A 27,887-nucleotide genomic window follows, 5' to 3' on the forward strand; every position below is an offset into this window, starting at 1 on the left:
TAGATATGGTTTAAGTTTATCAAAATTGGATTTGTTTTCGAATTCTTTGTAGATCTGTGTAATCTGAGGGAAATATGTCTCTCTAATATGGTCATACATTAGGCAGGAGGTTAGGAAGTGCAGCTCAGTTTCCACCTAATTTTGTGGGCAGTGTGCACATAGCCTGTCTTCTCTTGAGAGCCATGTCTGCCTACGGCGTCCAAGCTTTCCTTAAGTTTGGGTCAGTCACAGTGGTCAGGTATTCTGCCACTGTGTACTCTCTGTTTAGGGCCAAATAGCATTCTAGTTTGCTCTGTTTTTTTGTTAATTCTTTCCAATGTGTCAAGTAATTATCTTTTTGTTTTCTCATGATTTGGTTGGATCTAATTGTGCTGCTCTCCTGGGGCTCTGTGGGGTGTGTTTGTGTTTGTGAACAGAGCCCCAGGACCAGCTTGCTTAGGGGACTCCAGGTTCATCTCTCTGTAGGTGATGGCTTTGTTATGGAAGGTTTGGAAATAGCTTCCTTTTAGGTGGTTGAATTTAACGTCTCTTTTCTCTCTCTCTCTCTCTGTCTCTCTCTCTCTGTCTCTCTCTCTCTCTCTCTGTCTCTCTCTCTGTCTCTCTCTCTCTGTCTCGCTCTGTGTCTCTCTGTTTCTGTCTCTGTCTCTCTCGGTCTCTCTGTCTCTCTCTCGGTCTCTCTGTCTGTCTGTCGGTCTCTCTCTCTCTCTGTCTCGGTCTCTCTCTGTCTCGGTCTCTCTCTCTCGGTCTCTCTCTCTCTGTCTCTCTCTCTCTCGGTCTCTCTCTCTCGGTCTCTCTCTCTCTCGGTCTCTCTCTCTCTCTCTCTCTCTCTCGGTCTCTCACTCTCTCTCGGTCTCTCTCGGTCTCTCTCTCTCGGTCTCTCTCGGTCTCTCTCTCTCTCTCTCTCGGTCTCTCTCTCTCTCTCTCGGTCTCTCTCTCTCTCGGTCTCTCTCTCTCTCGGTCTCTCTCTCTCGGTCGCTCGGTCTCTCTCTCTCGGTCGCTCGGTCTCTCTCTCTCGGTCGCTCGGTCTCTCTCTCTCGGTCGCTCGGTCTCTCTCTCTCTCTCTCGGTCTCTCTCTCGGTCTCTCTCTCTTGGTCTCTCTCTCTCGGTCTCTCTCTATCGGTCTTTCTCTCTCTCGGTCTCTCTCTCTCGGTCTCTCTCTCTCTCGGTCTCTCTCTCTCTCGGTCTCTCTCTCTCTCTCTCGGTCTCTCTCTCTCTCTCGGTCTCTCTCTCTCTCGGCCTCTCTCTCGGTCTCTCTCTCTCTCGGTCTCTCTCTCGGTCTCTCTCGGTCTCTCTCTCTCTCTCGGTCTCTCTCTCTCTCGGTCTCTCTCTCTCTCGGTCTCTCTCTCTCTCTCGGTCTCTCTCTCTCTCGGTCTCTCTCTCTCTCTCGGTCTCTCTCTCTCTCGGCCTCTCTCTCGGTCTCTCTCTCTCTCGGTCTCTCTCTCGGTCTCTCTCGGTCTCTCTCTCTCTCTCGGTCTCTCTCTCTCTCGGTCTCTCTCTCTCTCGGTCTCTCTCTCTCTCGGTCTCTCTCTCTCTCTCGGTCTCTCTCTCTCTCGGTCTCTCTCTCTCTCGGCCTCTCTCTCGGTCTCTCTCTCTCTCGGTCTCTCTCTCTCTCTCGGTCTCTCTCTCTCTCTCGGTCTCTCTCTCTCTCGGTCTCTCTCTCTCTCGGTCTCTCTCTCTCTCGGTCTCTCTCTCTCTCGGTCTCTCTCTCTCTCTCTCTCTCTCTCTCTTGGTCTCTCTCGGTCTCTCTCTCGGTCTCTCTCTCTCTCTCTCGGTCTCTCTCTCTCTCGGTCTCTCTCTCTCTCGGTCTCTCTCTCTCGGTCTCTCTCTCGGTCTCTCTCTCGGTCTCTCTCTCGGTCTCTCTCTCTCTCTCTGTCTCTCTCTCTATCTCTCTCGGTCTCTCTCTCGGTCTCTCTCTCTCTCGGTCTCTCTCTCTCTCTCGGTCTCTCTCTCTCTCTCGGTCTCTCTCTCTCTCTCGGTCTCTCTCTCTCTCTCTCGGTCTCTCTCTCTCTCGGTCTCTCGGTCTCTCTCTCTCTCTCGGTCTCTCTCTCTCTCTCTCGGTCTCTCTCTCTCTCTCGGTCTCTCTCTCTCTCTCTCTCGGTCTCTCTCTCTCTCGGTCTCTCTCTCTCTCGGTCTCTCTCTCTCTCGGTCTCTCTCTCTCTCTCTCTCGGTCTCTCTCTCTCTCTCTCTCTCTCTCTCTCTGTCTCTCGGTCTCTCGGTCTCTCTCTCTCTCTCTCGGTCTGTCTCTCTCTCTCGGTCTCTCGGTCTCTCTCTCTCTCGGTCTCTCTCTCTCGGTCTCTCTCTCTCGGTCTCTCTCTCTCGGTCTCTCTCTCTCGGTCTCTCGGTCTCTCTCTCTCTCTCTCTCTCGGTCTCTCTCTCTCGGTCTCTCTCTCTCGGTCTCTCTCTCTGTCTCTCTCTCGGTCTCTCTGTCTCTGTGCCTCTCAGAGGTCACAATTAAAGCACTTAAGGAGAAGATAGAAGAGTATGAAGAGACCCTGAAGAAGCAGGCCAAGGAGCTGGGCCAGGAGGAGAGGAGAGAGGAAGAGAAGGAGAAGAAAGAGGGCGAGGATGGGCAGCTCCACAACAACCATGCAGAGGAGGCGTGGTAAGCAGGAACGCCCCCTGTAGCCTGTACCGTGTTCTGCCGCTACTCTGCTAGTGAGGACTGGCTGTGGGGGATAGGCTTACTAGTGTTTGCCAGCAGACAGAAACTACTGGCTGCAGTTTGTGTCTGAGTATGAGCGACGGTTAGGCCCAGACGGAATACCCTTACAGCTGTTGTCTGCATATTTCCATACTTCCATGGTGAACCAATGGTTCTCTAAATTCTGTCCCTTCAGTCGTCTGGCCTTAACGATGGTCAGTGTTGTTTGCTATATGTTTGCTTTGTAGGTCGGTGACCAACTTTAGTTCAAATTACGCCCAGGGTTGTTGTGAAGGGCACTGAGACGGACTCCCTATCACGTTGACATTTACACTTTCATTCAGCACTGGAGCTGAGCAGATATTGAATCCGGAATGAGAACTGGCAGTCATTTGTTTTTTTTACATTGTTTTACCATTGTATTCCTATTGAACTTGCTCCTAATCATAACTGAATGTGAGATATCTCGATTTCAACTCGAACCGGCTCTCCCTCAATGTCACACAATATTATATGATCCCATCAGTGTTTCCTGATGGAGGCATATGCGGCCTTTCCACAAGGATTTTATTGGGACCGCCCAACCCTAGCTATAATCCCTTTGCACCGTAATACCTTTTAATTCACTGCTGTTTGTTTACTCCTAAACCCCCCGGCATGGATGGTAATACCGCACTGAGCCTCCTGATCATCACTGCTGCCAGACTGTCACTCACAGGACAGGGACACAGTTCTGCTCTGTTATCTGTTACGTCAGAGGGCAACAATTACAGGCCATTGTGACCTGTCACCGCTGTCACCTTTTTTTTTACAAAAGCGCCACCGTAGAGCACGACCCCGTTTTGCTACCTTGAATTATTCTGTTTCCTGGGAGGAAAAGAGGGAGAGAGAGAGTGATCAAAATCTGCACAACCATTCAATGGGCCGGCTGTGATGTGTTGATTCAGGGTCTTTCTGCCTGGCATCAAGTGGTGTTACAAGTTGTAGTGACTGTAGCAGTAAGGACAGATTACAGCATGACAACTCTCCACAGGGCGCAGGGTCACGAGTGGTGGGCACTAAAATGATGCTTATAGTGATTGGACACACTGCCCAACTCCCTGAACTCTAGCATCTCACCAGCTCTATTTTTAGGCCACACACTCTGGCTAGGTTGAGGATATGTAAGATCTGGTGGTGTCTCACACACTATTAAACCTAAATATAGAGAGACAGTAGACATCCCAGATTATAAAACCGTATGTTCCAAGCGGTCTAAGGCAAACAATCTCAGTGCTTGAGGCGTCACTACAGACCCTGGTTCGATTCCCGGCTGTATTACAACCGGCCGTGATTGTGAATCCCATAGGTTGGCGCCCAGTTGGCCCAGCGTCGTCCGGGGTAGGCCATCATTGTAAATAAGAATTTCTTCTTAACTGACTTGCCTAGTTAAATAAAGCTTAGATAAAAATAAATAAATGCCAGGATTTCCAAATCTGGCAACTAGAGAGTTCCTACCCACACATCTGATAAACAAGAGATGATATGGATAGTGGCTACCAATGAGACCCAACCTTGATAACCTTTCCTTTTGGAGGTTGAGTCTCTTATAATGAACCAACTCCCAAGGACAAACCAACTCAACCCCTCTCATCTTGTCCTCAGTAACAGCTAAGCCAGTCAGGAGGTGTCGTTAATTCTTCAGCGTTTGGCGTGTTCCCCCTGCTTTTTAGCGCAGAGGTAAATTGATGAGAAGTCTGTTGGTGCAGGAGAGCTGGCGGCATGAAGAAAAAGGCCCTATAGGTGCCCTGGTGTTCCAGTATTAAAAGTAATAACCCACAGACAGACCAGACAGAGCAGAACAGAGGGTGTCTTCACTATAATGTATTTATTTATGTATTTAACCTTTATTTAACTAGGCAAGTCAGTTAAGAACAAATTATTATTTACAATGACGGCCTACCCCGGCCAAACCCGGACGACGATGGGCCAATTGTGCACCGCCCTATGGGACTCCCAATCACGGCCGGTTGTGATACAGCCTGGTATCAAACCATGGTGTCTATAGTGATGTCTCAAGCACTGAGATGCAGTGCCTTAGACCACTGCACCACTTGGGAGCCCCAAGTTATGCTACATTAGCCTTTTGAAATGCTGCTAAGCGAAAAAAAATTATTACGCAGTGTTGCTCTGCTAGCCTGTTCCCTCTCATAGCTAACTTGTATCTCTTCCTCTGTCCACACAGTCAACAACAGGAGAACCAGGAGTCTGCAGTGTCAAAGCTGGAGGAGGCAGACAGTAAGGCCCAGTCCTTACAGACAGGTAAACAGTTGCTAACCTTCTACACCCAGTTATAGTCTCACAGGTCCAATCCTAACTTGAGATCCGCATGTTTACTATCCCAAACCTTTGTATAAATGCCCCCAATGTGGCACAGTTAAGGCTCGCTTGGTGTCAACACACTTCTCAGCTGGCAGTATGTCTTTATGTTGACCCAGAAGGTAGCATCAGATGGTGGATTCTCCTCTGTCTCTCTCTTTCTATCTGTCCTTTTGGCTGGCTGGCTGACTACTGCCTAGTGAGTGACTAATCCAGGCCTGTCAACACTGTCCCAGTCCCCGCCCTATGCAGCCTTCTCCCTGCTCTAGGACTGACAGTCCCTTGTCACAGCACATCAGCTCGAGTCCAGGCCCAGCCACTCGCCCTAGTATTGTAGCCTGCTGAGGAGAGAGAGGAGAGAGAGAGCTTATAGTACAAAGGCCCATGCTTAATTATGAGGTTTATGCTTAAAATATAATTTTATCACCATATGAAATTGGCAGCCAGGTTGGCAGTAGATGGTTATGATGGTTAAATTATCATAGCCTAATAATAGATACCCTTTGAAATAGTACCATTTGGTACATAAAGATACTAACAATTCTATTGGGTATTTAAGAAATAGTAAAAACAAACTATCAGAAAAGTAATAACTACTAGTATGTAATTTACTTACAAATAGCAGCTGTAAGAGGACTGTAAAATAAAGTTACCAGAGTTGTCTTAGGTTGTGAAACCTAAGATGTGGCTTTTCTAGAAGCCTTACCTCATGTAGCTGGAGGCAGAGAGGCCTCACTCAGTCCTTACAGGAATCTATAGAGGGCAGCATGTTAGGGCCTAGCAGTACTACTTCTTCCATCCAACCACCGCTGGTCTGTATGTTAGGGCCTAGCAGTAGTACTTCTTCCATCCAACCACAGCTGGTCTGTATGTTAGGGCCTAGCAGTACTACTTCTTCCATCCAACCACCGCTGGTCTGTATGTTAGGGCCTAGCAGTAGTACTTCTTCCATCCAACCACAGCTGGTCTGTATGTTAGGGCCTAGCAGTAGTACTTCTTCCATCCAACCACCGCTGGTCTGTATGTTAGGGCCTAGCAGTAGTACTTCTTCCATCCAACCACCGCTGGTCTGTATGTTAGGGCCTAGCAGTAGTACTTCTTCCATCCAACCACAGCTGGTCTGTATGTTAGGGCCTAGCAGTAGTACTTCTTCCATCCAACCACCGCTGGTCTGTATGTTAGGGCCTAGCAGTAGTACTTCTTCCATCCAACCACAGCTGGTCTGTATGTTAGGGCCTAGCAGTACTACTTCTTCCATCCAACCACCGCTGGTCTGTATGTTAGGGCCTAGCAGTACTACTTCTTCCATCCAACCACCGCTGGTCTGTATATTAGGGCCTAGCAGTAGTACTTCTTCCATCCAACCACCGCTGGTCTGTATGTTAGGGCCTAGCAGTAGTACTTCTTCCATCCAACCACCGCTGGTCTGTATGTTAGGGCCTAGCAGTACTACTTCTTCCATCCAACCACAGCTGGTCTGTATGTTAGGGCCTAGCAGTAGTACTTCTTCCATCCAACCACCGCTGGTCTGTATGTTAGGGCCTAGCAGTAGTACTTCTTCCATCCAACCACAGCTGGTCTGTATGTTAGGGCCTAGCAGTACTACTTCTTCCATCCAACCACCGCTGGTCTGTATGTTAGGGCCTAGCAGTACTACTTCTTCCATCCAACCACCGCTGGTCTGTATGTTAGGGCCTAGCAGTACTACTTCTTCCATCCAACCACCGCTGGTCTGTATGTTAGGGCCTAGCAGTAGTACTTCTTCCATCCAACCACCGCTGGTCTGTATGTTAGGGCCTAGCAGTACTACTTCTTCCATCCAACCACCGCTGGTCTGTATGTTAGGGCCTAGCAGTAGTACTTCTTCCATCCAACCACCGCTGGTCTGTATATTAGGGCCTAGCAGTAGTACTTCTTCCATCCAACCACCGCTGGTCTGTATGTTAGGGCCTAGCAGTAGTACTTCTTCCATCCAACCACCGCTGGTCTGTATGTTAGGGCCTAGCAGTAGTACTTCTTCCATCCAACCACCGCTGGTCTGTATGTTAGGGCCTAGCAGTAGTACTTCTTCCATCCAACCACAGCTGGTCTGTATGTTAGGGCCTAGCAGTAGTACTTCTTCCATCCAACCACCGCTGGTCTGTATATTAGGGCCTAGCAGTAGTACTTCTTCCATCCAACCACCGCTGGTCTGTATGTTAGGGCCTAGCAGTAGTACTTCTTCCATCCAACCACAGCTGGTCTGTATGTTAGGGCCTAGCAGTACTACTTCTTCCATCCAACCACCGCTGGTCTGTATGTTAGGGCCTAGCAGTAGTACTTCTTCCATCCAACCACAGCTGGTCTGTATGTTAGGGCCTAGCAGTAGTACTTCTTCCATCCAACCACCGCTGGTCTGTATGTTAGGGCCTAGCAGTAGTACTTCTTCCATCCAACCACCGCTGGTCTGTATGTTAGGGCCTAGCAGTACTACTTCTTCCATCCAACCACAGCTGGTCTTCCTTCAAAATGCTTCATTTGTTTTTTTCAGCACTTGAAGCAACTCAGGCAGAGCTTTTGGACCTGAAGAGCAAGTATGACGAAGAGTCAACATCAAAGTAGGTCCCAGTTCCTTTACTTCACGCTGTTGCATTTGTGACACACACGCGCACACTCTCGAAATCCCCAGAGTCTTGGTTGCTGTGCGCCTTTGATTAGGAGATTTTAAAAAACGCTGTGGTTGCCATCTGCAGTAATTGCACCTGAATCTATGGAAAATCTAATCCCCTGTAATAACCCACCTCATTCTATAATCATACATCACATTACCCTTTCATACTCAGTCATGTTCTCTCATCTGATCCTAGATCAGTGTACTGCTAGTCATCCAGCCCTGCCCACCCTGAAAGGAATGGAATATAATGTCTATAATTGCTCACCATAACGATGCTGAGTACAAAGTAGTCCCCAGGATTTATCACCGTTTGGCTCTATGATTCATATCAAAGTATTCATAATCGACATGGAGGCTTCTTAGCTCTCTTCAACCTGAATGAGTGGGAAGAGTTGTTGTTGTAATAGTGAGGAGGAGGGTGGAGTAGTCTGGGATGGGTAGAAAATTGTTAGTTACAAGGTTTAGTGTGTGTGTGTCTACTAAATACACTGTGGTTACATGTACTGTATGTACATACAAGGTGTATGTGTGTGCTCGCATAGTAAACTAAAACAAAAGTTAAAATTGGAAATATTTAGTAACCTGAAATAAAAATGCAAACGAAAAACATTTGTAAAACTATACTGAAACTGTTATCTTTGATGGCAAAATTTATTAAAATAAAAAACTTCATAAATTATGTTTAGTTTTAAAAAATGTATTCTAAACTTTGGGCAAAAATCTAATGGCGTTTTCAAGCTTCTGAATCTGGTGGGTAAACACTGCCAGTAGATACGCAAAAAAAAAAATGTATGTGGAGACCCCTTAACATTTGTAGATTCGGCTATTTCAACCACACCCATTGCTGACAGGTTTATAAAATCCAGCACACAGCCATGCAATCTCCATAGACAAACATTGGCATAGAATGGCCTGTACTGTAAGAGCTCAGTGACTTTCAACGTGACCCCATCATAGGATGCCACCTTTCCAACAAGTCAGTTCGTCACAATTTCTGCCCTACTAGAGCTGCCCCAGTCAACTGTAAGTGCTGTTATTGTGAAGTGGAAAGTCTAGGAGCAACAACGTATCAGCCACAAAGTGGTTGGCCATACAAGCTCACAATGGGAACACCGAGTGCTTAAGTGCATAGCTCGTAAAAATTGTCTGTCCTCGGTTGCAACACTCACTACCGAGTTCCAAACTACCTCTGGATGCAACTTCAGCACAATAAATGTTTGTCAGGAGCTTCATGAAATGGGTTTCCATGGCCGAGCAGCTGCACACAAGCCTAAGATCACCATGCGCAATGCCAAGCATCGGCTGGAGTGGTTTAAAGCTCGCCCACATTGGATTCTGGAGCAGTGGAAACGCCTTCTCTGGAGTGATGAATCACACCATCTGGCAGGCCCACGGACAAACCTGGGTTTGGCGGATGCCATGAGAACGCTACCTGCCGCAATGCATAGTGCTAACTATAAAATTTGGTTGAGGAGGAATAATGGTCTGGGGCTGTTTTTCATGGTTTCGCTAGGCCCCTTAGTTCCAGTGAAGGGAAATCTTAACGCTACAGCATAAATTGCCATTCTAGACGATTATGTGCTTCCAACTTTGTGGCAACAGTTTTGGGAAGGCACTTTCCTGTTTCAGTATGACAATGCCCCTGTGCACAAAGCGAGGTTCATACAGAATTGGTTTGTTGAGATTGGTGTGGAAGAACTTGACTGGCCTGCACAGAGCCCTGACCTCAACCCCATCAAACAACTTTGGGATGAATTGGAATGCCAAATGCGAGCCAGGCTTAATCGCCCGACCTCATTAATGCTCTTGTGGCTGACTGGAAGCAAGTCCCCGCTGCAACGTTCCAACATCTAGTAGAAAGCCTTCCCAGAATAATGGAGGCTGTTATAACAGCAAAGGGGGACCAACTCCATATTAATGCCCATGATTTTGGGATGAGATGTTCAACGAACATGGCGAGCATTGAGAACAGCTTGTGTAGTTGCTGGAGCCGGTCGCAATCCACAACGACCAACTTGTTGACCAGTGACTGGGCCAAGCTAGAGTCTTTTGCAATCAACACCGACCAACTTAAAACTAACAGCCAGTCACTGTCTTGATCTGGTGCCGTGCCTTCTCAACCTTGAGGCACACTTGCAGTCAACTACTGTTACAAAACAGTTGGCACAGGTCCTCCTGAAGTCATTGCGTGAGTGCTTCGCATGTATACTGAATCCTCCGACAGCTATCTTCGATCCAACCCCTGCATCAGCTTAACTGATGGACCCAAGTGTGTCTCTGGCACTGCTTAACAGAGATGGAGTCTTTTGTACTTCAGCAAATCAGAGAGTACAGCCGTGTAGCAGCAGGACCCCAGGAAGATGCCAGCACAATGAATCGAGCAAGAATCTGGACCACAGTACTTCAGAAATAGCTTCCTCGCAACAAATTGTGTCTTGAGGGTCAAACTGACTGGGCATTAAGTGTCCCGTGTGAGCTGCGGAAATACCTGGGATAGGTACAGAGTCACCTCTCCACTTCTGGCAGGCAAGGGTGGTTGTTTATCCAAAGTTGTGCCCTGTGGCACTGGATGTAGTTTCTGCCGCTGCATCCCAACCGTGTGTGGAGAGATTATCTTCTTTCTGTGGACAACTGTCATCAGGCTTGAGGAACCAAACGACCACCTATCTGGAACGCAGAGCCTTGACGATAAACCAGAAAATCTTGTTTGGTTGAAAAGAAACACACACACACAAGCTGGCTGGCTGGCTGGCTGGCTGGCTGGCTGGCTGTGAACTAATAGAAGTGTTGTGTTGGTTATGTTTTTGCTGTTGCAGCTGTTTTTAAGAACCCTATTTGAAGGGGTTAGTTAGTGATGCATATTACATAAAGGGAAAGGGTGATAGCTAGTCAGTTGTACAACTGAATGCATTCAACTAACATATGTCAAATGTGCCATGACTTCATTTGTTGTTTTTTCCTCTCTTTGTCAGATAAAGGCAAAGGTACTTGATTCTTCTTACATCTACTACTAAAGTCAAAAAAACATTGAATTGGTGTTAACCTGGGCAAGAGCGTTTCCTTCCACCATATTTCTTGCATTAGTCTAAGTCACATTAGGATTGATTTATAATTTAAACCTAACCAAACCAATGTAATGGCTTAAGCCTGTGTTAGCACATGCTGTGCCATTGTGAACTTAAATGGCTCCTAGCCTCCCGCGCATAGGCTACTTTCTGTCCCTAACACTAAAACTAAGACAAACTAAATAATATAAAAACGAAATAGAAATGAAACTGAAGCTAAATAAAATCTATTAAATCAAATTCTATAAACGAACTGATACTAAACTGAATTTCAAATAAAAGTCTAAAATTTAATAGAAATAAAAACTAATATTAAATCACATAACTATAATAACCTTGGCGCATGCATACATGTGTCTCTATGGCAATGTGCCTATGCCCATATAGTGTACAGTACGAACTAACATGGCAGACTCTCTCTGACTGTAATATCGGTGTCTGTGGCACTGCCTGTGGTCCCGGGACAGGCAGTGCGCAGGCGGTAATTTGTGTGTCAGCCTGTCACAGTGGAATGCTGCCTGTTGCTGCGCCCGGCCGCACACCCACACTCCTCCTCTTGGTCTCGCGTAGCTATTTCAGGGTCCATATCCCACCCAGCCAGGCTCCTGGAAGCAATTTAATTATAGCAGTGCTAACCAAATGAAAGGTGCTGTTGCCAGGCCATCTACGCAGATAAAAACACTCACACCCGGGTTGCTTTTGAAGTGATCCAAGTCCCCATGGTATCAGCGTCAGTCACACGTACACCGTTTCTGGTCAGCAGTGAGAGACATAGGATAGAGATGTATGTGTGTACGTGCTCACGTCCTTCAGATAGAGAATGGGTTTGGCTGTGACTGTGTGTATATTTGCGCATGCTTTGCATACTAAGAATGTGCTCCTTGAGTTCAGTGCCTTCTGTCTGGCAGACAGTGCTTTCATAGTAAGTGTGTGTGTGTGTGTGTGAGTGTCACTCTGATTGTCTTTCAGAACTAGTGAACCTTGTCTCTTCTCGACGCTAAACACCAGCGCTGCTCTGTTTCAGAGGAACAGAACAAGTTCCCCTTCTCAAACACTCCGCATTAGAGTGACAGGTTATTGCTGCAGCTCTCTCTCTCTCTCACACACACACACACACACACAGAGGACTGTATCTTCTCTCTGAGCTGCAGCTAGCTCTCTCTGTCCTCCCCCTTCCTTTCACCATGTAGCTGAATCTGGGCCACTGTATTCTTGTCCTGGAGTTGCCCTGCTGACTGCAGTGGCCCTGACTGCACTGCAGTTTCTACCCACCACTCAATTCTCTCTGTCTACAGGTTTGGAGTCTGTGTTTAGAGTTGCCCTCTGTGACAGGCCAGCACTGTTGGGGCTATAGCTACAGGTCTGGAGTCTGTGCTTAGTGGTGGTCTGTGACAGCTCTTCTGCTCTGGGCAGGTTGTCACAGTGTGGAAGTGCCTGGCAGACGTAGGCAGTTTATCTAGACACTGACAGTGTCTGCCACAGTGACGTCTCATGTGGTCTAGAATCTAGAGAGTATTGTGGGTGGTCTTATGCTGACCTGTCGTCTGGTGATGTTAACTATGGTTTGCACAAGGAGGTGTGTAGTCTATAATCTGGGAGTTTAGTCTTCTATAGTTACTCATCCCGGACGAGCCCCCAGAAACGAATGCATCAATTTGGGGGCAACTGGACCTTGGTGACTAGTGGTTTGCTGTCTCTCTCTACTCCTGGTAGAGTGCAGTTGGTGGTCAGAGAAAAGCACTGCTCTCTCCCAGGTGAGGCGAGAGTGGATTCTCCTGCTCGGGGCTTCCAAGAGACTGACTCTCACCTCACACAGACAACCTGCCCCTCTTTACAAAGACATGACTGAACTCTATTCCTCTCACCTGAGGGAAAAGGATACTGCTTCATTGAGTCTCTTATTAGAGCAGGGAAAACGTTTTACTACTGGTCATTTGACCATCATAGTTGTTGTTTTTCCTGCCAACGGTGACGTATTATTGTGGTGAAGTTCAGGAGCATTATGTGCTAATATATAACTTACTCATAACATAGTTGTATGTAACTCTATCTTCTCAAATGACTTAATTCAATTCTGTGGCTTAGAGGTCTAGAGGGCTTTCGGCTCGTTTCTTGAAACACAAGGCTTCATTTTGTGAGTGCAGTGATGTCATTTGACGAACAGGATGTGATTGACGAAGGGAGGAATTCTATCCTCTGAAGTAGACCATTTAGGTAGCGCTTATCTGTCACCTCTGATGAAGTCACACACACACACACACACACACACACACACACACACAGACCGACTGACTCTGAAACTGCCAGGATCATTTCTTCTTCTTTTTTTTTATCTATCCAGGTTGATTAGTCTTCACTAACCTGGATCTAAAATATTATTATTTCCAAGATGGATCTAGAGTCAACAAATGTACAAATATTGTCCACATGTTTCTAAATTTAGGGTTTAAACCCAAAGTGGGTCACAACGTAAATGTACAATTATTTCATGAATTACTGGAATTGATTTGGCCAAGTGCAACTGCGCTCATGGTTCAGAGCGGTCTCTGCTTAGTTTGGCAGCTGCGCGAGTGGTAGAGGGAGATGCCCGTGTGCTTCGCTGTTTACCGGCGCTGCAGCACTGTCGTTCAAGCCACTGACTTGTTATTAGTGATGGGCATTACGGCTCTTAAAAAGTCAAACATTTTGTGATAGTTTGACTATGATTGGTGTTAATTCTAATTCAATTATTTAATGAAATCGTACTCTACCTTAACCACAATGTATTTAAAAATGCATTGGTCTGTTATGAAAAAGAACGCTATTAAACATTTGCGCTTAAAGTAGAACTTTTTCATGTATATAATCAAAGTGCATATAAGTCTAACCATTCAAAACGAATACAATCTGAACAGCATAATAGAATATTGCACCATATCAAATTAAAAATAAATAACAATTTGCAAAACTGCAGCATCCCACTTAAAACATTAAACTAGTCCGTCTTTTCTCTCTCTTCTTTATTACCATGTTATAACCAGCAGCACACTGCAATACTGACCATATTTGCATTTGAGAGATTTTCATTCAGAAATGTAAGCTGCCTCACTTTCGAGGAGCTGATGCGGTTTCTTCTCGGAGTAATTATTTGTCCCGTTTGAGAAGACCCTCTGAGGGAACGGAAGTGGCCACTATGCAGAGTCTCCCTGTCATGACTTTAGTAAGCCGTGGGTAGACAGAGGCCTTGTTCTTCCACCAGCTGAGGATCTGCTGAGGCTCCTCCAAATAGGATCGGACCTCCATTATGGCATCTGCTGAGGGATTCCTTCATGCTGCATCACCAGCTGCTCTCTCGTCAAACAGTAGACATTTGTAGCACTACTGCTGGTGCTTCTGCTCCATCTGATCCCTCTTCTTCCTGTTGCCCTGGTGCCTGAGCCAGCTGACTGCTGGGGCTGTCCCTCCCTGCTGCTGGGGCTGTCCCTCCCTGCTGCTGGGGCTGTCCCGCCCTGCTGCTGGGGTTATTCTTTGAAGAGCCTCATCAATCGTTCTGGCATCACTGAAGGCTAACTTCTTAAACCTGGAGTCAAGTGCAGTGGTTTCTGATAGCATGTGATTATATTGCATTCTGTGGAACTTTCTGTCCATTGATGAACTTAGGGTGTCCATCAACTCTGTCACATGTCCTGTGGTTACATTTGCTTCTCTCTGGCGGCTGGCTGTGATTCGCTGCAGACCCTTACACAGGAGTGTCATTTTTTTGGGCTGTCACATAGCTGAAAAGAGAACAGTAACTTATTAGTTCATGTTTTGTCTACTGATACTACATTCTCATCTACTGCTCATATACATATATAATACTGGATTAAATAATGTAATAACTGCTTACTGTACCTCTCCACTGATCTCCACAGTGACCTGCACAAAGGGTTCCAGGACTCTGCACACCTCCTCCACCTCCCATTCTTCTTGGGTCAGAGCATCAACATGCGTATTGACAATGGCCAGGATAGAGATGATGGCATCCTTTAACTCAAGAAACCGCTTCAACATATAAATAGTTTAATTCCACCTTGTAGTGCAGTCATGTTTAGGCCTCAGCTCAGGCATCCCCATCTGGCATTGTGTAGACTTTAGTTATTCAGCACCCACTGTGCTCCTGTGGAAGTATTCCACAGCTGCTTTCACTTTGTCCACAGTGGGCTTCATCACCTTCAGAGCATCTCTTACAATCAGGTTGATTGTGTGGGCAAGACATGGATGATGGGTCCATTTTAAAATGTTCATGGCTTTGGTTATGTTAGCTGCATTGTCGCTAACGTTGTGTTAGACCACGTTTCCATCTACTTGCCATTCTCTGGCCACTCTCAACAGTTCCTCTGCCAAGTTCACTGAGGTGTGTATGTCTAGCAGTCCAGAAGGCAGCTAGACATCAAAAAATCTTCCATGAAGTGACATGTAACTGACATGTAAGAAGTGGTTACCCTACATGTCCAGCAGTCAGTGGTAAGGCAAACTGCAGTAGCTTTTTGGACTCTTTCCCGCACTGAAGCTGGTGTGCTCTCATACAGTTGTGGAAAAGTGATTTTTAAAGGTTTTTCCTGCTAGGAATTGTGTACATTGGATTTAGACCAGTGCTATAATTTCTAAAACCTCTGTCCTCCACGATAAAAAATGGCTGGAAATCATTTTAGCCAATGCAATATCAATTTGGTCTTGTTTTGCTTCAGATATAGACTTTGGCATAAACTGGTCTATAGAAGAATGCGTTGCTGCGGAGTAGGCCTACTTGACTAAGAAGATATATCGCCACGTGGAGGTGCTGGCTCCACCACTATCACTAGTCGGCCTGCTAGATTCTCGAAGCTCCACTACAGCTAGCTTCACAGTTGGGTGCACAGTTTGCATATGCCGGTGTAGGTTGTGCATAGAACCAGCTTTATTTGAGATTTTGTTTTGGCAAATTCTACACTGTGCTCTAACATTGTCTACATTATCCAAATGCTACTGTGCCTCCGACTCATTTTCCAGCTGTTGTTTTCAAGCTGTCCTTCCTCTCTCTCCTTGGCTGCTAAGTGTGTGACTGAGTGAGTTGGCTCGGCCTTCCCTCACGCATCTTTGGTTCATTGGTTGACACTGTGTCTGACAGGAACAACAGGTGAAGCTGTTAGTCTGAGCTTGAGCATTTAGGCCTATGTTATTTTCTTTTTTATTTCTTTGAATTACTTCATTCTATTTATAACTTATTTTTAGAAATAGATTTGGCTCTTTTGATATGTGCGAACGACCCATCACTACTTGTTATTCCCACTCTTCACCGCTGTCATGAAATTGACTCATGCTAGCCACTAGTTCTGACTGAGCTCAATCGTCATGAAACGCAAATACAGTGATGACTTTTTGTCTCTTTCATACAAACTTTGAGAAATAACGAGGAGCGCCCACAATGTGTTTTGTGTGGGGAAGTGCTTAATAATGAGTCTCAAAACGAACAAATTAATAAAACGACACGTCCTGACCTAACATCCAGGCACAACATGACGGTAAACCCAGGGAGTTCTTTAATAACATGACAGAATGCTTCAGGAAACAGTGCTTCGGAAGTGGAAAAGTCAACTAGCAAAGCATTGTTGTCATTTTATAGCAGATGTAAGCAGAAATAAGGGAGTACTATCTCATAGTAGTAGATGTGAGTTTCTCTTTCAAACAATCCCCTGGCCTTGTAACGTTACACAGCTAATAGCTAATGTTAGCCAAAGCAAGCTAACTAGCTACTGAGAAACAGTACAGATGAAGATAAAATTGTCAGGCCTACTGTACATTTGTTCAACATACTGTTGAAATGATTGAAAACAAGTCTTGGTTGGAACTGTTACAAGTAATACTTGTTCTCCTTAACTGGAATAAATTGATTGAAGCAAGATGCTTTTTGAGACAAACACTCACACAGTTCTGGGTTGCTCATCTGCAGCAGAAAGCAGTAGATGTTCTGAGCCAGTTTGGCACCACATTCCTATGCAAGTCAGGGTTCTCAAGTGCAGAAACAGTGTCAATGCTGAGCATGACCTCAGTGTTGCACTGTCAAAAACTGAGCCCAGAATACACATGCTTGTTGAAAACTTCAACCAGCCTCACACCTCTCATTAGGATTGTGTGCAAGTCGGAAGTTTACATACACCTGAGCCAAATACATTTACACTCAGGTTTTCCCAATTCCTGACATTTACTCCTAGTAAATATTCCCTGTCTTAGGTCAGTTAAGATCACCACTTTATTTTAAGAATCTTAAATGTCTGAATAATAGTAGAGAGAATGATTTCTCTGATTTTATTTCTTTCATCACATTCCCAGTGGGTCAGAAGTTTACATACACTCAATTAGTATTTGGTAGCATTGCCTTTTTAAATTGTTTAACTTGGGTCAAACGTTTCAGGTAGACTTCCACAAGCTTCCCACAACAAGTTGGGTAAGTTTTGTCTCATTCCTCCTGACAGAGCTGGTATAACTGAGTCAGGTTTGTTGGCCTCCTTGCTCACACACACTTTTTCAGTTCTGTATGCCTCTAGGGAGAGGGAACGCAACACCCTGCTACAGCTCAACTCCCCGTGGAGTGAAGAGGTATGGGACTGTAGGTGCGGGTAAGAATTTATTTATTACTTCACACGGTAAATTTTGGGGAAAGGGGCTGGACAGAACCAAAGCAAAGAAAGTTAAAGTTAAAAACCCCCCTTTCCTACCTTACCTGCCTACCCACTACTAGATAAACTTTTGTTATTGACCAAATACTTATTTTCCACCATAATTTGCAAATAAATTCATTAGAAATCCTACAATGTGATTTTCTGGATTTTTTTTTCTAGTTTTGTCTGTCATAGTTGAAGTGTACCTATGATGAAAATTACAAGCCTCTCACATCTTTTTAAGTGGGAGAACTTGCACAATTGGTGGCTGACTAAATAATTTTTTGCCCCACTGTACAAACTAATCCACAACACAGAAACTGGGGAATGTAACAAGTTCTGCCCACAAATGTTCTATAGGATTGAGGTCAGGGCTTTGTGATGGCACTCCAATACCTTTCCTTTGTTGTCCTTAAGCCATTTTGCCACAACTTTGGAAGTATGCTTGGGGTCATTGTCCATTTGGAAGACCCATTTGCGACTAAGCTTTAACTTCCTGACTGATGTCTTGAGATGTTGCTTCAATATATCCACATCATTTTCCTGCCTCATGATGCATGATGCATGATCTATTTTGTGAAGTGTACCAGTCCCTCCTGCAGCAAGGTACCCCCACAACATAATGCTGCCACCCCCATGCTTCACGGTGTTCTTTGGCTTGCAAGCCTAACCCTTTTTCCTCCAAGCATAACGATGTTCATTATGGCCAAACAGTTCTATTTTTGTTTCATCAGACCAGAGGATATTTCTCCAAAAAGTATGATCGTTGTCCTCACACGTTGTGTGTGCAGTTGCAAACCGTAGTCTGGCTTTTATATGGCGGTTTTGGAGCAGTGGCAACTTCCTTGCTGAGCGGCCTTTCAGGTTATGTCGATATAGGACTCGTTTTACTGTGGATATAGATACTTTTGTACCCGTTTCCTCCAGCATCTTCACAAGGTCCTTTGTTGTTGTTCTGGGATTGATTTGCACCTTTCGCACCAAAGTACATTAATCTCTAGGAGACAGAACGCGTCTCCTTCCTGAGCGGTATGATGGCTGCGTGGTCCCATGGTGTTTATACCTGCGTACTATTGTTTGTACAGATGAGCGTGGTACCTTCAGGCATTTGGAAATTGCTCCCAAGGATGAACCAGACTTGTGGAGGTCTACAATTTTTTTTCTGAGGTCTTGGCTGTTTTCGTTTGATTTTCCCATGATGTCAAGCAAAGAGGCACTGAGTTTGAAGGTAGTCCTTAAATATATCCACAGGTACATCTCCAATTGACTCAAATGATGTCAATTCGCCTAACAGAAGCTTCTAAAGCCATGACACCATTTTCTGGAATTTTCCAAGCTGTTTAAAGGACAGTCAACTTAGTGTATGTAAACTTCTGACCCACTGGAATTGTGATACAGTGAATTATATCTGAAATAATCTATCTGTAAACAATTGTTGGAAAAATTACTTGTGTCATGCACGAAGTAGATGTCCTAACCGACTTGCAAAAACTATAGTTTGTTAACAAGGAATGTTAAGAGCAACAGTTCCAACCTAGACTTTCTATCAACTATAATTTCTACAGTAGGATGTACAGTAAGATGTATAGTAGGATGTATAGTAGGATGTACAGTAAGATGTATAGTAGGATGTACAGTAAGATGTACAGAAGGCCAGAATATTTATCTGTACTGTTACTTCGGGTTGCACGATGAAAAAGCCTGTGTGTGTGTGTGTGTGTTCTGTAATACATCTGTGTGATGTGATCAATCTGTTTATTCCAGTTCAGAATGACATTATTTATTGTATTTTAACAGCAACGGTTCCAGCCTAGACAGGTATGTACGAGTGTTTTTAATGGGGAAAAATAAACATGATAAGATATTTATGGGTATTTCATTGTTATTAATTCTGGCTATATTGCTTTTTTTTTGGGGGGGGGGGGGCATTAGGGCAATAAAATTTACAGATATTTACGTATAGTTGCATATTTTCCTAAAGCTTGGGTCCCAGGAAAACACAGAATTTCTCATTTGGGTCCCAGGCTGAAAAAGTTTAAGAACCCCTGGTTTAAACACACATTATAGGCCTAATGGTTTTGTTACAGGGATTCGTGTCCAGCTATTTAGAACGTAACACTAATCACGTTGGGAAAACACTAGATGTTTGGAATTGGCTAAGAAAATGTTTTTCCAGTCTTTCGTTCATTGAGAGATGTTGTCGTCTTTGAGGCAGAGAAGAGGGTAAGTGGGATAGAGGGCCCCGTAGAGAGAAAGAGAGGGAAGGAGAAAGGGAGCAGGGATGGCAACAGTTTACTGAAGCTCATTATACATTCACTCCCTTTAACACACACTTACTTTACATTGACAGAATGCCCACATACACACACCATCAAACTCCCTACAGAAGCGTGGAAGATCACCCACGTCCTGTGTCCACACATACACACACACTCTGTCTCAGTGCTCAGACAGAAGGCCTTGTACCTTATCAATGGCTCCTTGTTCAGTCTCTGAGGGCGAATTACATTGGAGCTGAGAGTGCGCCCTGGAAACCAGTCCCCCACCGCCACAGTACCAGACAGCACTCTGTGAAGACCGGGTGTCCCAACAACATGCCTCTCTTCGCCTACACCTCCTCCTCACGTCCTCTCTGGCAGGGCCATCCTCCTCCCTCACTTCCTCTCTGGCAGGGCCATCCTCCTCTTCCTCTCTGGCAGGGCCATCCTCCTCCTCCCTCACTACCTCTCTGGCAGGGCCATCTTCCTCCTCTTCCCTCACTTCCTCTCTGGCAGGGCCATCCTCCTCCTCCGCCCTCACTTCCTCTCTTGCAGGGCCATCCCACTCCCTCACTTCCTCTCTGGCAGGGCCATCCTCCTCCTCCTTCACTTCCTCTCTGGCAGGGCCATCCTCCTCCCCCCTCACTTCCTCTCTGACAGGGCCATCCTCCTCCTCCTCCTCCCTCACTTCCTCTCTGGCAGGGCCATCCTCCTCCTCCTTCACTTCCTCTCTGGCAGGGCCATCCTCCTCCCCCCTCACTTCCTCTGGCAGGGCCATCCTCCTCCTCCCTCACCTCCTCTCTGGCAGGGCCATCCTCCTCCCCCTCCTCCCTCACTTCCTCTCTGGCAGGGCCATCCTCCTCCTCCTCCCTCATTTCCCCTCTGGCAGGGCCATCCTCCTCCTCCCTCACTTCCTCCTACTCCCTCACTTCCTCCTACTCCCTCACTTCCTCTCTGAAAGGGCCATCCTCCTCCTCCCCCCGCACTTCCTCTCTGAAAGGGCCATCCTCCTCCTCCTCCCTCACTTCCTCTCTGGCAGGGCCATCCTCCTCCTCCTCCTCCTCCCTCACTTCCTCTCTGGCAGGGCCATCCTCCTCCCTCACCTCCTCTCTGGCAGGGCCATCCTCCTCCTCCCTCACTTCCTCTCTGGCATGGCCATCCTCCTCCTCCCCCCTCACTTCCTCTCTGGCAGGGCCATCCTCCTCCTCATTTCCATTCCTCACATAACTTCTACAGTATTTATTTTCTCTCTCAATAAATGCACTGTACTCCTCTTTTTGAGTGTCCTCTCTTCATCTTCGACAAGACGGCACACCGTCACACCATGAAGCTTAGTATGATATCTTGGACCTAGGTGAAGTTGGAGAAAGACTAGAGAAAGGTTTCTCAGCTAAAGCTTAGCGTTAGCATTCCTGGGTGGAAAACAATGGGAGTGGTGGTACGCCTGTTAGCATGCTCGAGATAGCAAGCCTAAAATCCCTGCCCAGAGCACTTAGGCTGCAGGTACCCACTACTCACCTCTGGGCTGCTTGTTTACCTACCAACTACCCCCTTCCTCTCTCCCTTCCCCTCTTTCGCCATCTCTCTCTCTCTCTTCTTCTCCCTTTGGGGTCAGGTGCAGTAATGGTCACAGCTGAGAGCCAGACCCATACTTTCGTGCACACACACACAATCACACACACACAGTTTCTATGTTTTATGTGGATTGCGCTACTCCTAGTGTCCATCTTACTTCTATAGGATTTGTAATCCATGCAGTGAATCCATGCAGCTTCATTCTCACACACATGCGCACACCGCACACACAAATTCACACACACACTCTTACTAGACACCTTCCCTTCCGCCTGGCCCCTCTGTCTGCCTGTGGCCGTCACTTCCACCTCTCTTCAGTCGATACTGTGTGTGTGTGTGTGTGTGTGTGTGTAGTGGTTATATGGGGGGGAAGGTTGAGCTGTAGATGAGAGAGCAGAGGGTTCTTGTCGACTTGTCTCAACGGGGGCTAGCCGTATGTTAAATAAACACAAGTGTGTGTCGTGTGGTAATGAGCAGAAAAGAAAGGCGGAGACGAACGGGAGTCCTCAGAGGCCCCAGTCACAGTGCTTTGATCTGGGGCCTCTTCAATCCCACAACCCACAGAACTCTGTATTCACCCAATGCCTCATACTCTGTCCATCTGCAGCTTGTAAAGATATTTGACATTAAGGGCCATATGATGTCTATGTTAATGCATTGTTCTTGTTTGCATAGGCCTAGATGCATTAGATGAAGTGATCCTGTTTTTTTTATCTAGTCTTTGATTTGCTTTGAGACCTTTTGGTACATAAATAGCTTGTTGCATTGTGACTGTTAATGTGTTGTAACACTGGAGGGTAAAGGTCACACCAGCTCTCAGACCTATCAATAGTAACATGCACCCCTGTTTGATGTCCTCAGAGCAGCTCTGACTGTCTGTCTTCATGTCTGTCTTCATGTCTGTCTTCATGTCTGTCTTCATGTCTGTCTTCATGTCTGTCTTCATGTCTGTCTTTATCTGTCTTTATGTCTGTCTTTATGTCTGTCTTTATGTCTGTCTTTATGTCTGTCTTTATGTCTGTCTTTATGTCTGTCTTCATGTCTGTCTTCATGTCTGTCTTCATGTCTGTCTTCATGTCTGTGCTATTGATTTTGATTTATACCCGACCACATCTGACTTCTCAGTTGGGTTTCTGCCTTGATGAGCTGATTCCGCTGTAGTGTACTACTCTAGTTCTTTAGTCCTCACAGAACGGCTTTCTTTTTCTCCCTCTCTTTTTTGCTCTTCTTTTGTTCTTCACACTCTCCTCTCCTTTAACCGCCTCGTTCTTTCCATCTTTTTTTTTGTTGCTCCTCTCTCGGTCTTTCACTCTCTACCTCTGTTTCTTTCTCTTTTAAACTCCTTCTCACTCTCACTCTTTATCCCACCTCGCTATATTTCTTTATTTCTCTCCCTCTCTTTCACACATCCACATTCTCTCTTTCTCTGTCACTCTGTTCTGTAGTATAATAAGGTAGGGGTTCAAGTGTACAGTAGGAGTGTTTGAGAAGGAGAGAGAACTGCTCAAGCGTGATAATGGAACGCATCAATTCGCTACACCGTTCGGGTACGACCCCCTCCCAGACCTCTCCTTTTTCTCCCTCCTCTTCTCTCCCCCTCCCCCTTTCCTCCCCCTCCCCCCTTCCTCATCCCTTTCTTGTCTGTGGAGGAATGTCACTGTTTTGGCCCAGGCCCTCAAGGTGTCTATCGTCCCCCCTTCCCTCCAACCCCATCCCTTGCTCTCCCCCTCTCCTCCCACTCACGCCCGGGGCTCTCCATTGATGCAGAAAGAAGCCCAGGCCTCAGTGTTGGCGTGCCGCGATCTGAAATTTTAATGCACTGCTTTACAACACAGACACATACATACACACACACACACACACACACACACGATCAGCGCGACGGCTGCTGGGTCATTCTCCCCCGAGCCTTCCATATTTACCGCTCGGATGAGCTCCACAGCCCGCCCGCCCAGGCGCAGACACGGGCGCAGGCCCCGGATCAGGCGTAGACTGTCTGACTTATCCCTTCTCCACACACACACACACACACACACACACACTCTCCTGACTCACACGCTCACACCTGCTCACCTAGAGGAGCTAGCTTGCTTTTGTTTTCAAGTGTGCCCTGTCTGTGAATGAGAGAGAGAAACAAGCACTGCTGTTAGTCGTGTGTGTGTGTGTGTACAGTGGATGCTCCTCCTAGCGGTCGGCTAGCATGACAGTATAGACAAAAGCACTTTTACCCTGCAAAACACAGCTGATACACGTGATCTACCTGATTTCTCCATAGTCAATGAATGTTTTAGCTATTTGTTTTATTTAACTGGGAAAGTCCGTTAACAACAAATTCTTATTTACAATGACGCCTACCAAAAGGCAAAAGGCCTCCTGCGGGGACGGGGGCTGGGATTAAAAATAAAATATTTAATAAAAATATAGGACGAAACACATCACGACAAGAGAGACACTACATAAAGAGACAACAACAGCACGGCAGCAACACATGAAAGCACAACATGATAGCAGCACAACATGGTAGCAGCACAAAACATGGTACAAATATTATTGGGCACAGACATCAGCTAGCTTTCATCAGTAATACAAGATCTTTCTTTTAAAAGTAGTTGTTTTTTGTAATAAGTATTTAGCCAGTATTGTGGAGCGGGACTCTACTAGTATTAGAACTCTTTCTTTTGAGCACTATTTGGGGAAGTGTTGAAAGCCTCATTTGAATTCAACACCTTTTCGACTCAATAAAGTGCTTTTGAGAACCCCATGAAGGCAAATGTTACAGTCCTATCGATTAAGAGGGAGGGAGGTGTGTGTGCGTATGTGCTTGCACACGTTTGTGTGCTTGTTCATGTATGTAAGGTAGCTAGTGTTGCCGACGGCTGAGGGCTGCAGCACCCCTGGCTCTCAGCACGCCACCGTGTATCGCTCCAGTGGAGTCCGTTTTAGAAAAAAAACAAACACCCAACTGTACTTTGATGTACCGTACAGACCATCGAACGCTTCCTTCTGTTCTGTGTCGAATTGTCTGGAATTGGCGACAGAGAGAAAAAATGTGCTGTCCGTGGAGCTAGGGGGAAAATGTGCTGTCCGTGGAGCTAGGGGGAAAATGTGCTGTCCTTGGAGCTAGGGGGAAAATGTGCTGTCCTTGGAGCTAGAGGGAAAATGTGCAGTCTGTGGAGCTAGAGGGAAAATGTGCTGTCCGTGGAGCTAGGGGGAAAATGTGCTGTCCTTGGAGCTAGGAGGAAAATGTGCTGTCCGTGGAGCTAGGGGGAAAATGTGCTGTCCTTGGAGCTAGGAGGTAAATGTGCTGTCCGTGGAGCTAGGGGGAAAATGTGCTGTCCGTGGAGCTAGGAGGAAAATGTGCTGTCTGTGGAGCTAGGGGGAAAATGTGCTGTCCGTGGAGCTAGGAGGAAAATGTGCTGTCCGTGGAGCTAGGGGGAAAATGTGCTGTCCGTGGAGCTAGGAGGAAAATGTGCTGTCTGTGGAGCTAGGGGGGAAATGTGCTGTCCGTGGAGCTAGGAAGAAAATGTGCTGTCCGTGGAGCTAGGGGGAAAATGTGCTGTCCGTGGAGCTAGAGGGAAAATGTGCTGTCCGTGGAGCTAGGGGGAAAATGTGCTGTCCGTGGAGCTAGAGGGAAAATGTGCTGTCCGTGGAGCTCGGGGGAAAATGTGCTGTCCGTGGAGCTAGGAGGAAAATGTGCTGTCTGTGGAGCTAGGGGGGAAATGTGCTGTCCGTGGAGCTAGGAAGAAAATGTGCTGTCCGTGGAGCTAGGGGGAAGAAAATGTGCTGTCCGTGGAGCTAGAGGGAAAATGTGCTGTCTGTGGAGCTAGGGGGGAAATGTGCTGTCCTTGGAGGTAGGAGGAAAATGTGCTGTCCGTGGAGCTAGGGGGAAAATGTGCTGTCCGTGGAGCCAGGAGGAAAATGTGCTGTCTTTGGAGCTAGGGGGGAAATGTGCTGTCCTTGGAGCTAGGGGGGAAATGTGCTGTCCGTGGAGCTAGGGGGAAAATGTGCAGTCCGTGGAGCTAGGGGGGAAATGTGCTGTCCGTGGAGCTAGGAAGAAAATGTGCTGTCCGTGGAGCTAGGGGGAAAATGTGCTGTCCGTGGAGCTAGAGGGAAAATGTGCTGTCCGTGGAGCTAGGGGGAAAATGTGCTGTCCGTGGAGCTAGGAGGAAAATGTGCTGTCTGTGGAGCTAGGAGGAAAATGTGCTGTCCGTGGAGCTAGGGGGAAAATGTGCTGTCCTTGGAGCTAGGAGGAAAATGTGCTGTCCGTGGAGCTAGGAGGAAAATGTGCTGTCCGTGGAGCTAGGGGGAAAATGTGCTGTCCGTGGAGCTAGAGGGAAAATGTGCTGTCCGTGGAGCTAGGAGGAAAATGTGCTGTCCGTGGAGCTAGGGGGAAAATGTGCTGTCCGTGGAGCTAGAGAGAAATGTGCTGTCTGTGGAGCTAGGGGGGAAATGTGCTGTCCTTGGAGCTAGGAGGAAAATGTGCTGTCCGTGGAGCTAGGGGGAAAATGTGCTGTCCGTGGAGCTAGGAGGAAAATGTGCTGTCCGTGGAGCTAGGGGGGAAATGTGCTGTCCGTGGAGCTAGGAAGAAAATGTGCTGTCCGTGGAGCTAGGGGGAAAATGTGCTGTCCGTGGAGCTAGAGGGAAAATGTGCTGTCCGTGGAGCTAGGGGGAAAATGTGCTGTCCGTGGAGCTAGGAGGAAAATGTGCTGTCTGTGGAGCTAGGGGGGAAATGTGCTGTCTGTGGAGCTAGGAAGAAAATGTGTTGTCCGTGGAGCTAGGGGGAAAATGTGCTGTCCGTGGAGCTAGAGGGAAAATGTGCTTGTGCTGTCCGTGGAGCTGAGAGGAAAATGTGCTGTCCGTAGAGCTAGGAGGAAAATGTGCTGTCCGTGGAGCTAGGGGGAAAATGTGCTGTCCGTGGAGCTAGGGGGAAAATGTGCTGTCCGTGGAGCTAGGGGGAAAATGTGCTGTCGGTGGAGCTAGGGGGAAAATGTGCTGTCCGTGGAGCTAGGAGGAAAATGTGCTGTCCGTGGAGCTAGGGGGAAAATGTGCTGTCCGTGGAGCTCTGGGGAAAATGTGCTGTCCGTGGAGCTAGGAGGAAAATGTGCTGTCTGTGGAGCTAGGGGGGAAATGTGCTGTCCGTGGAGCTAGGGGGAAGAAAATGTGCTGTCCGTGGAGCTAGAGGGAAAATGTGCTGTCTGTGGAGCTAGGGGGGAAATGTGCTGTCCTTGGAGCTAGGAGGAAAATGTGCTGTCCGTGGAGCTAGGGGGAAAATGTGCTGTCCGTGGAGCCAGGAGGAAAATGTGCTGTCTGTGGAGCTGAGGGGAAAATGTGCGGTCCGTGGAGCTGAGGGGAAAATGTGCTGTCCGTGGAGCTGAGGGGAAAATGTGTGGTCCGTGGAGCTGAGGGGAAAATGTGCGGTCCGTGGAGCTGAGGGGAAAATGTGCGGTCCGTGGAGCTGAGGGGAAAATGTGCGGTCCGTGGAGCTGAGGGGAAAATGTGCGGTCCGTGGAGCTGAGGGGAAAATGTGCGGTCCGTGGAGCTGAGAGGAAAATGTGCGGTCCGTGGAGCTGAGGGGAAAATGTGCGGTCCGTGGAGCTGAGGGGAAAATGTGCGGTCCGTGGAGCTGAGGGGAAAATGTGCGGTCCGTGGAGCTGAGAGGAAAATGTGCGGTCCGTGGAGCTGAGGGGAAAATGTGCGGTCCGTGGAGCTGAGGGGAAAATGTGCGGTCCGTGGAGCTAGGGGGAAAATGTGCGGTCCGTGGAGCTGAGAGGAAAATGTGCGGTCCGTGGAGCTGAGGGGAAAATGTGCGGTCCGTGGAGCTGAGGGGAAAATGTGCGGTCCGTGGAGCTGGGGGGAAATGTTGCGGTGTGACCGCTAATTTCATGCAATTCTACGCATTTTGCCATGGCTCTTTCTGTGTTCTTAAGCTCGAACATTATAAGAAAACCAATGTCTATGTACCCGCATGCCCCTTCAGTAATCCAGCCATGCCAAAAATATTCCTAAATGAAATGTTTTGTCTAGCTTTTATTTGGGTGATTTCTTGTTCTCAAATATGATATTATAATAAAGATATATAGTTCAATTATCTTTTCTACATACTCTGTGTCTGAGTTCAGTCATTTACGTTTTAAACGGGAAGCATTTTTCTATCCCGAAAATGTATTTCCAAAAAAATAATGGCGGCAACAATTCAATGAATACAGGGGAAACACTTTGAATTTGTGTGTGTGCGGATGTGTGTACAGTACATGCGTGTTTGCTGTTTGTGTGTGTGCAGGTGGATGTACAAGATGTGTGTGCTTGCGTGACTATATATATGTGTGTGTGTGTGTGTGTGTGTGTGTGTGTTTCATGCATCCTCAGCCCCATTCTGTAAGAGGTAGAATAAGTAGAGAGAGCAAGGTGGAGCGTGATGGAGAGGGAGAAAGAGACGGTGAGAGAAAAAGTAGGCCAGTGAGTAGAATAGCTAGTGACTGCAGTGTCAGGCCCACTGTACAGGGGAGAGGCTGACTGAACACCTGGGGAAGTGTGTGGTGTGGTTGGGGGCTGTGAAGACACACTCAGCTGCCCAGGTGGCTCCAGCTGTCAGGGCACTTTTCCTCTGCTTGCTGAGCAAAGGGGGTTGGGTGATATAACCTGTGCCTCAGTCTAGGCACTACTTTTTCATTCTCAATT

General features: G+C 47.0%; 1 protein-coding gene across 6 annotated transcripts in view; it reads left to right on the top strand.

Annotated features, from left to right (window-relative positions):
* Positions 1-27,887, top strand: part of LOC110538892 (homeobox protein cut-like 1) — a 265,307-nt gene that overhangs the window by 166,821 nt on the left and 70,599 nt on the right. For all 6 annotated transcript variants that reach the window (XM_036937497.1, XM_036937492.1, XM_036937496.1 and 3 more), the window contains 3 exons: positions 2,443-2,602; positions 4,866-4,942; positions 7,530-7,596. In XM_036937497.1, the coding sequence (XP_036793392.1) occupies positions 2,443-2,602; positions 4,866-4,942; positions 7,530-7,596 (304 nt within the window). The remainder of the gene's footprint in view (positions 1-2,442; positions 2,603-4,865; positions 4,943-7,529; positions 7,597-27,887) is intronic.

The sequence above is a fragment of the Oncorhynchus mykiss genome, chromosome 12, assembly GCF_013265735.2.
Source record: "Oncorhynchus mykiss isolate Arlee chromosome 12, USDA_OmykA_1.1, whole genome shotgun sequence".
Lineage (NCBI taxonomy): Eukaryota > Metazoa > Chordata > Actinopteri > Salmoniformes > Salmonidae > Oncorhynchus > Oncorhynchus mykiss.